This window comes from Eurypyga helias, unplaced genomic scaffold (assembly GCF_000690775.1).
Source record: "Eurypyga helias isolate BGI_N326 unplaced genomic scaffold, ASM69077v1 scaffold13136, whole genome shotgun sequence".
Classification (NCBI taxonomy): Eukaryota; Metazoa; Chordata; class Aves; order Eurypygiformes; family Eurypygidae; genus Eurypyga; species Eurypyga helias.
The window spans coordinates 20001-30005 of record NW_010258619.1 but is presented as its reverse complement, the minus strand read 5'-3'; the positions used below and the strand labels follow the sequence as shown (position 1 = coordinate 30005).

The 10005-nt window shown below is 45.0% G+C and overlaps 1 protein-coding gene across 1 annotated transcript; it reads right to left on the bottom strand.

Annotated features, from left to right (window-relative positions):
• Positions 1-3673: 3673 nt before the first annotated feature.
• LOC104511690 (keratin, type I cytoskeletal 13-like) lies at positions 3674-8831 on the bottom strand. Its single transcript, XM_010154405.1, has 8 exons — positions 8133-8831; positions 7500-7582; positions 6879-7035; positions 6120-6281; positions 5675-5800; positions 5217-5443; positions 4139-4407; positions 3674-3699 (listed from the first exon to the last, which is right to left on the bottom strand). The coding sequence occupies exons 1-8, from the start codon at positions 8829-8831 to the stop codon at positions 3674-3676; spliced, it is 1749 nt and encodes a 582-aa protein (XP_010152707.1).
• Positions 8832-10005: the final 1174 nt, after the last annotated feature.

Here is a 10005-nt window from a genome sequence, read left to right as displayed (position 1 = left end):
CAGAAGTTATGTGCTAAGGGAATTTTATCTGAGGTAAGTAAAACACATTACCATTCTCTTAAAATATGTCTGTGTTGATTCATACTATCCATGCACTATAATTTCATGTGGTTGGTTTGGGTATTTCATTGGATAATGTAATATCTCATAGCTTCTATTAATCTGGCAATATATCGTTAGTAAGAGGAGTTAATGAAGGCTCCGCCTTGGCTGTCTGTCTCCTTCAGTCTTCTGTGTGGTGAAATTCAGTATTTCAGCTTTTGTCTTCCTCCTGTGATCACAGATAATGATTCATAAGAATAGGAGCTTCTGAGTGACTCTTCATTCATTAATCTATTTAAAATCTACATTAGGTATTTAGAAATCTACTTTAGTGAAATAAATTATTAACCTGCATTTCCATGTCTGTCATAGAAGAGAATTTTACCCTGGCTTTTTTCTCTGGTGTCGCTGCTTATATTGTGGAATGTCCCACTGGTATTCAACTTTTCTGAAAGTACTTTAGGTGATAGAATCATAGAATCATAGAATGGTTAGGATTGCAGTCATTTTTCTTCCTGAAGAAAACTGGGTGACAAACACCAGTGTAGTGTTTTGCAAATCAAACTGCCGTTCATTTTATTTTAGCAACTTGAGAGGAGAAATTAATGATATTTCATCTTTTGATAATCATATTAAAACCAGCTATTTGTCAGGATATGTCCTTGAATTACATAATGCAGCATAAAAACATCTGATGAAATGGTACAGTGTCAAAGATTAGATCTGAAAAAATATCATCATTATGTGAACTCATTACAGTGAACCATGGTTGCCAACAGTGAGAGAGTGTTTTGCAACACGGAACACAGAGTAAGAAACCATTGTGTTCTTTTTTCCACTGCCCATGCAGTATGGGATGTTCAGTGAGTTGCTTTTTCCATCTTTACCAATCAAGCTGCTCTGAAGCTGAGAAAAGCCTTGAACAGAAACAAACTCTCGGGTTTCCAGGTGTGCACTGGCACTGACTCCTGCAGGAGAGTCACTTGCCTGGTACAAAGGAAGCATGCGCGGCTGGCGGAACCTCCTGTGAATTACCGCCTCAAAAGCAGCTTGTCCACAGTGAGGGAGGATGGATTGAACCTAGGTGTAAGTTAGGAAGACGTTCCCTGTTACAGGAGGAGAAATAACCTCATTAAAATTAGCAAGAGTGCGAAGGGATTGAGCCCCCTTCCACACGAAGGTAGGTATTGGAGGAGGGAGTAGGATTGTTTGAGTTTGCATACAGTGTGCCTACATGCCCGTGGATGTGAAGAGAGCTGGGGCTGAAGTCCTGGAGAGGAGCATCTCTCAGCTCTGCCTTGCTCTTGGCATGTCGCTGTGCGCTCCAGCGTCTCAAACGCCCAGGAAACAGCAGCTCTTCCCTGGTCCTCCCGGAGCCGCACAGGCACCAAGGGAGCTCCTTACTGACAGGATTCCTGCTCCCACATTGCTTCGGAGAACAGACAGACGACTGTTGAGAAGGTTTGCATGGCAATGTGACCTGTATTTCTGGAAATTAATTTGGCAACTATTCTCTCAATCCACACCCTCGTGCATGGACCTGTTTGACCGTTATTCAGTGGTGCCAGCTCCTCTTCCACCCCCCCACCCCCAATTTCTTTGGCTCCTCGTTCACCCGCTGTGGCCACTCCCCAAGAACCCAGCCCTGCATCAGCATTTCAACCTCCAGGTTTGTGTGCTTGTGAAGTACACCCTCACTTGGGCAGCCTGGGGGTAAGTTTAGCCCCTCGCTTCCCCAGGGCGGTCTGCTAGCCCTGCTGTGTGCCTTCCTTCCCAACTTTGCACCGCAGACGTGCTGGCTCGGCGCCGGTGAGGACAGAGGTTGCCTGTCAACAACAACCTGCAACAACAACAGGTTGCCCAGAGAAGCTGTGGATGCCCCATCCCTGGCTGTCTTCAAGGCCAGGCTGGATGTGGCTTTGAGCAACCTGGTCTAGTGCAAGGTGTCCCTGCCCATGGCAGGGGGGGTGGAACTGGATGATCTTTAAGGTCCCTTCCAACCCAAACCATTCTGTGATTCTATGATTCTATGACAGAGCCTTCTTCAAAGGGCTGTATGGGCTGAGCCCACCCCTGTGCACCTGTGAGGTGCCCTTCTGTGTTCCTTTCCAGGTTTTCCACTGCTGGCTTTGCTGCACAGCCTGGAGTTGCTGTCTCTTCTGTCTAGGTGATAGCTGTAATGGACTAACACTTCTGAATGAGTGGCGGGAATTCAGGTGCTAACTTCTCATTAAGATAATAAAGCTGTGGTTTATGATCTGCCTGCTTTGGCAGCCATCTCTCCTCCAAATTATCATGCAAAGTATCATTCCAGAGATTCCTCAAACGTGCACAAGAGACTGCTTTGAAAGGCTTTGGACTGCACGTTTCCTTTCATCTCTGTTAGTCTCCAGAAGGCAAAGTTATTTTTCTCTACTAGGACTCTGGGAGTGGGTTTTATCCATAGGGGTGGGCTGCGATGAAACCAGCTACTTTTTGTTTTCATGAACAAAGTTGTCCCAATCACTGCAGAATGCTGTACTATCATTTGTTTGAAATAACGACTGTAAAAACGCGTCTAAAAAAGCTGGACAGAAGCAAATGAACTCCCCAAAGGCAGCTAATAACAAGAGTGCTTTCTGTTTGTTTGTTGAGTTGCTCAGAGCTGTTGCAGCAGGCAAATAATCTGGTTGTTTGCAAGTCAGGGATGTGTTTAGGAAACAGTGGATGTGGCTGAGAGAGTTCATTTTCTTCACAATACAGATCCTCCTATATCCAAAAGTAAACATTCCAGGGACTTCATGTGTCACAGGTAGAAGGCAAATACTGCTGTTGGTATTAACATTTTATGGAGGAGAACTTTGTAAAGATTCTGTAAATTTTATTTCCTTTTAACTTATTTTTCTTGTCTGTTCAAAACCAGATCCCTGGTTTGTGCTTTTCCAGTGTAAACCCATGAGTGCCAGTTAAGTTTTTGTGACTCCCTTCCCTTTGCAACCCTGGTTCTGTAATGACTGGAGTTCCATTGTTTGGGGCCTGGGTGGGCACTCTGATGCCAGCTGCAGCATTCACACCGTGCTGAGATGCTGCAGGCTCTTCCGGCTGATACTCAGCTGCTGGCGAGTCTTAGAGCTCAGCTCCACGGGAGTATCTGGTATGATATTAAAAACCAAAGGCACAGCACAGGATGCTCCAAGATTGCGATCTGCCCTGAATGCTCAGAAATTGTGCTTTAACTCTCAATTTCTTGATCAATGATTGTAATGTATTAGAAGCTTTTCTACCTGGAGGTGTGTGTTGGCACGGCTTTGCATTTTCATGTGCAAAGAAGGGAAGGGAAGAAAACCTACACACAGGATTCTGGTTGCATCAGACAGAAATGAAGTTTTATTAGTGACAATTTGCTGATACACAACAGCCCAAGTAACAGACAGGTCAAATCTGCAAAGCAAGTAGCTCAAGTGCCAGTGACTGAAGCCTCAAAGCATTCCGAGCAGAAGCAGCGTGTAGCGTGGCAGGCGGGCAGGCAGCCCACTTGGGCTAGATGACATCTACGAGCATCTTTTTTTCTTCAGGAGCGTGGGGAATGTAAAGGATTTGGGCCAATTCCTGTTTGAAAGGTCTTGCACTGTAGGATCCTCAGTGTATATTCTTAGTCAAAAGGTTTTCTTCCGTAGCCTGTTTAGAAACAAAGCAAGCAGTAAATTCTTCAGTGCTGGCACTGAAGCTCTGAGGCACCAGTATTTCCTTGGCTGCGTGCTAGGTGCCCGTAAGCATTCCAAAAGCATCAAGGACAGCTTCATCGTGGTTCAGAAGCAGTGGTATTTATGAGGTTCTGAAAAGAATGAGAGAGATGGAGAAAAGCCGCTCGGGTGTTAGCTGTATGATTAGCTGATGTCACCCACAAAACTGAACAGGAATCCAATGTGTGTTTCTTAAGCGGAGTTGATCCTTGGCATGCTAATAGAACAAATTTTTAGTAAAAGTAAATCTAACACGTTCCAGAAGTTTTAGTTTATCCTGGTTACTGTTTCCCTCTGGAAGAGTATGTTGACATGGTGTGTAAATTAGTAAGGATGGGGCTGAGAGAGCAACATGACCATACAACAGTTCTCACCTTGGCTTTCACCACCACTCCTGCAGGACTGAGACTGGGAAGACGAAGAGTAGGCGTGGGAACTGCTGACCCCTCCTGAGACCCTTCCTCCTCCTCCTCCAGCAGATCCACAGCTTATCCCTCCCATTCCTCCTCCCATTCCTCCTCCCATTCCGCTGCCATCGCCTCCATATCCACTGCTCATGCTACCACCTCTTCCTCCTCCAGAAGAATAGCCACCACCTCCTGTTCTACCACATCCCATGCCTCCTCCTGTTCCTTCTGGTATTCTGTAAAGAGAGAGAAAGAAGAAGAAATGTTAACCAAATGCACTTTTGACCTCAGAAGGAAATCTGTCTACAGAAACTGTGCGGGAGCCTGCACTTCTCCTGCCTGTACTTCTCCTTTTAGGAATAGCACAGGTCAACAACACAACCAATGTGGAGCCAACAATCAATCTCCGTTTCAATTTCAGCTTGAAAGCCAGAATGTTTGCCTTTCCCACCTTCTGCTCAGATATTTCTGGCAAGATTTAGCATTGCTGCTCTATCAATGTATGGTGTTACTGCGCTCCACGTTGGAAAGGCAGACAACGAACCTTTAGCTGTTCTTGCAGGTGCCACCTGCATGAGGGTGGCATGAAGCAGGATGACTGCATGAAGCAGGCTGACTGCATGAGGGCAACTGAAATAGCTTGAACTTTCAGAGAATTGCACCCTGAGATTTTTAGGAAGGTCTGGAAAACGATGGTATTTTGCTGCTTACGGTCTTTTCCAGGGTGACTTCAGCCCATTCAGTTCCTGGCCTTTCTGGAACCTGGGTAAAGTTAAGGCTGTGTATGTGGATTTTCTTGTCCAGCCCCAAATTGTTTTTTCAGAATTTCTACATTAATTTTTCCTCACATGATTTATATTCTGAATGACTTTGCCAAGAAACGTGTCGTACCTCAAACCTGGGAAGTGTTTGGTCGATAGCTACATTAGACTCAATTCAGTGCCTGGTCGGTGTTGCAAACCTTGACTGTTAACTACCTGCTTTGTGCCTAATCTAGCAACCCTGGGTCACCCAACGTGCTCTGTTCTTTTCTCACTTCACATACACAAGGTCTTGCGTCCCCTCCTGCAGCAGGGCCCGGTACTGAGCAATCTCCTGTTCCAGGCGGGTCTTGACGCCCAGAAGCATCTTGTACTCCTGGTTCTGACTCTCTATCTCGCAGCGGATGCTGGCCAACTCCTCCTCCAAGGGGCCAATCAGACTCTGGATCTGCTGCAGCTGCATGTTGTAGCGACGTTCTGTGTCTTCCAGGTTGGATTGCAAAGAGTCAACCTGCAAACGGAAAACAAGATCCAGCGTTTATGGGAACGTGACAAGTTTCACTCATTTTTGTGGAAAAATTGGAGCTCTTACAAACCAGAGATAAACTTCTCTTTGAAGATAAGTGGGGACAGTATCCCATTCTCCACAGGTGGAGTACTTTCTAGCTGTAACCATTCTTTCCTTCTAGTGACACATACAGCCTGTGTCACGGGTGAAGCAGAAGCAAATACCTGCACTTACCATGCTGATTTGGGACTGCAGCTCAATTTCCAGGCTTTGATATTCACGCCTCAGCTCAGAGATCTGCTGGTTGCTCGATTCTATCTCCTGGCCACTTGAGTGGACTTGTTGATTAACTTCTTCCATCTGAAAAAATCACTTTTGATAGTAAGGAAACATTGTGGGGTTATCATAAAAGCAATTAATAAGAATGAAGAAAAATGTCACGGGGACTGTGTACTTCCCACGTGCCACTCTGCTAACTCACCTTGCTACTGGAACAGAGACCCTACCTGCTTTACCACACAACCTTAGTACTCCAGAACTGACCTGTTACACCAAACTGCCTGAAATCCTTTAAAGTCAATGTCCCTTAAATAACAACGTGGTAAGTTGCCTTTCCTCTGTGGATGTATATAAGACCAGTTCTTGAAAGATTTAGTATCCGACCCCCCCTGTGCTTTACCTTGGTTTCGTACCAGCTTTCCACCTCTCTCCGGTTGTTCTCAATAAGCCGTTCGTATTCACAACGCATTTCTTTTAACTTTTCCATCAAATTAATGCCAGGGGTGGCATTGACCTCCACATTGACATCACCTCCTGACTGTGTCTGCAGGCTTTTCATCTCCTGAAAAAAAGCCACAAAACCCCCACGGGGTTCTTAAATGGGGAAGGTGAAGAGGGGTGTCACTGTTCCAAAGAAAGGAGAAGAAAGGGACACATATCCTCACCCTCCTGTGCAGGGGGGCTCATCTGCCCCTCTCACGAAAGGGAGCAGCTCTGCCATTCCTAAGCCAAACTTCGCAACAGCCAGGCCCCGCATACACATGGACCCAGACATTTTCTCCTCAGGGCCATAAGGAATTCTATGCAATGGGCTCTTTGTGAAAATCCCATTATATATTTTTATTCTCAATGGGAAAAATCATTGCAGTTAGTATGAATATTTTCTTTTTACTCCTCCATATATTCTATCCAATTTTCCTTCCATAAGTTCATCAACAAGGCACATGTTGAGGCACATGTTGACCTAAGTGTCTTTTTACACCAGTTCTGGGCAGCTATGGATGCTACATACTCCTGAAAGCCGAAGCCAGACTGTGTCAAGTTGGATGATCAAAGCCAGTGGCCAAAACCTGGTTCCTGCAAGTGGAAGAAACCCACAGGAAATCCTTTGAGTGTTGAGTTTTTGTTAGTTATTATTTTAAAGTGTGGAGAAACTTACCTCTTCATGGTTCTTCTTGAGGTAGATAATTTCCTCCTTTAGGGATTCAAACTGTGTCTCCATGTCAGATTTGGCTAGAGTCAGCTGATCCAAAAGTGGACGTAATTCATTAATATCACTTGCCACGCTCTGGTGGAGACTATGTTCAATCTCATACCTAAACAACAGACAAGGAAGGTGATAGTAAATGTGCTGCCAGACCTCTCCGCTTGTTGTCTTGATTATGAACAGCTCCCGTCAGTCCGTCTTTGGTCTTCAGTCCCATTGCTGCATTCTTAACACAAATTCCTGAGATTTATATGATGAAGAATATGCTTATAAATCTACATGCAAGGGTGGAGAAACTTAAAATGCAGCCTTCTAAGTGGCACTCTTCCATAACTTGTCTGGAGAAAAACAGTAATGAAAGACTAACAAAATCACTCTCAGAATGCATTTCCCAGCGATTACATATCCTATCGTTGGAGTCAAGAGGCTATGGCCTCAACAAAGAGTACAGGTGTGATCAATATCCTCAGCACAACCAGAACACAGCCCCATACAAGCTGCTGTGAGGAAGACTCCCTCAGCTAAAACCAGCACAGCAGGAAGGTGGAATGAGGGAGGAAGGGAAAGACTCACTTCAGCCTGTAGTCATTCACAATTACTTTGGTGGTGTCAGTGTCAAGAAGGATCCTGTTGAGGTCCACATTTGCCTCAACAATCTGGAAGGGAGAGAGCAGATGTTATTCGGTCAGTTCTCGTGGCAGTCAGACACACGGACAGAGGGAAGGAATACCTGTGTGGAACCACATCTCAGATGTCTTTGTGGTAAGGTCAAGCCTGACTAGTGCTGCAGGAGCTATGTGGAGAGAGGAGAGTTTACTGCCTCCAGTTAAAAGAATGTGCTTTGCTGGCAATAGTGGTTTACAAATACCCGTTAAAACCGAAATACCTTCTTGGAAAGAATAACTAAATTAATTCCTCACATGTTATCAATATTCTTCCGAGCACAGCCCAAACACAGCCTCACACTAGCTAGTCTGAGGAAAACTAACTCTCTCCCAGCTAAAACCAGCACAAAGTGTGGCAGAAGGCACACATCACCCAGAGAAGAGAACAGAAAAACCAGTAGCCAGGCTTTGTCCCCACACCATCTTCTTCCTGGCTGAAGCAAAGGAGGGAAGGTATCGCTCCAAACTGGGATATTGTGCTGCAGGAGGCAAGTGCCCTTCTGGGGAAAATCTGTTCCAAGTTAGTCAAATGACATCATACCTGGTTTTGCAGTTCTTCAATCGTTCTGTAATATTGGCTGTAGTCCCTGCTGCCAGTGGGACCTTGATTTTTATACCACTCCCTGATCATGTGTTCAAGTTGACTATTTTCATCTTCCAAGCGTCGCACTTTATCCAGATAAGATGCCAGGCGATCGTTAAGGTTCTGCATGGTCAACTTTTCATTTGTGGAGAGCAAGCCGGCATCTTCACCAAACCCCGCTCCACTGAAGCCACCTCCACCAAAGCTGCCACCACCAAAGCTGCCGCTACTCCCGAAGCCACTAAATTCACCTCCACTGTATCCACAGCTGCCATAACTGCCGCCATAACCACCTCCCATCCTCCCAAAACCACCCCCACCTGATCCAAATCCTCCTCCCATACTTCCACAGCTCATTCCTCCTCCATAACTGCCACCACTCATTCTCCCCCCATAGCTACTGCGGCTAATCCTTCCACAACTGCCACTGCTAAAGCCCCCTCCGTAGCTGCTCCTGGAAACTCCTCCACCAAAGCTTCTCCCAGAAAAGCCTCCGCTTCCTCCGGAAGTGTATTTTCTGCTGGACACTGAGGAGTATCCACAAGACTTACGAACTCCACAGCTGCTCCCTCCTCCACTACCAAATCCACCACCACCACCACCACCTCCACTGCTAATTCTAGTGGTACTAGTCGAAGACTTTGTGCCACAGCTCATAGTGACAGCAGGTGAGAGTCTAACCACAATCCCAAATTTAGGTGCACAGCCTGATAAGATTCAGGACTGTGAATTTTCATCCCCAGCTCTCTGTATTTATACTTTTGACAATGGGTGTCACCATCAGGGTGTTTCCTTCTCTCAGGGCATTTACCAACCTTGTTGTTTGTGCCAAGAATAATTTGCTTAACAATATTTTTGTGCTGCTATCTCAGGCAATCTAGCCCATTGCTGGCTTTATGGTGTTTGTTTAAGACTGAACATTTCTTTTGGGTGGCATTCGTTTCATTTAGCTTTTTCTGTTATATGTAGTCTTTTGCCTCAGGAGCCTGGGTCTGCTTTAGCATGGAAAAGCCACTATACACCGGCTCCTGTTGAAGCTGATGCTGAGATCACGTGTACCTGATGAACTGTGCAGAGGATTTTTTGTTCTCAGTTCTTCCCTAAAAGAAAGAAGATGAGGCCCAAATTTCTCACGAGACTGTGCGTTTATTCAATTGTTAACCTACTTTCTTTGCTCAAAGTTTTGTAGCTGCTGTTGTCAGAGACTGTTGTTCTCTTTTGCTCTTTCATATTTTGTGCATTTAAGATTTTCTACACTGCTTACATTCTTTTTCTCACTCTGCATGATCGCACAAGCATTTTACTATATAGGGCTGTATAACCCTGTAGAGACAGTCCAGCCTGTGTGTCCCTGCCATCACTGAGAGAACACAGCGAGTTACAGGAGAAGTCTGTTCCAACCAATGCGGTGCAATTCTTATTTAAAAATCAAAATCCTTCCTTTGTGAAGAAAGTGGCAATACAGCACGCTAGATATCTAAGTCCTAGAAATGAAAGAGAAGAAAAATCGGATTTTTTCACCAAAAAGCTGTTAATCTAAATAAGTAGGAAGATTAAGGATACTTTAATTGTATTATAAAGTCAATTGTAGCACAGTCAGAAGCCGTATTAATGCAGACAATGACCTATAAACTGCTGTGTGGGAAGATCTTTTATGGTTCAATATAAAACTGCTCATTCTCCCTATTGTACTGTCTCGTATATTACAGGTGATAGAGTAATTATATATATTGCACCTAATGCAGAGATCTCTGATGCTAAAATAGTGTCCTGAGGGAAAGGTTGAAGGGCTTTTTACACAAATCTGTTGAAATCGGACTGTTGAGACCAC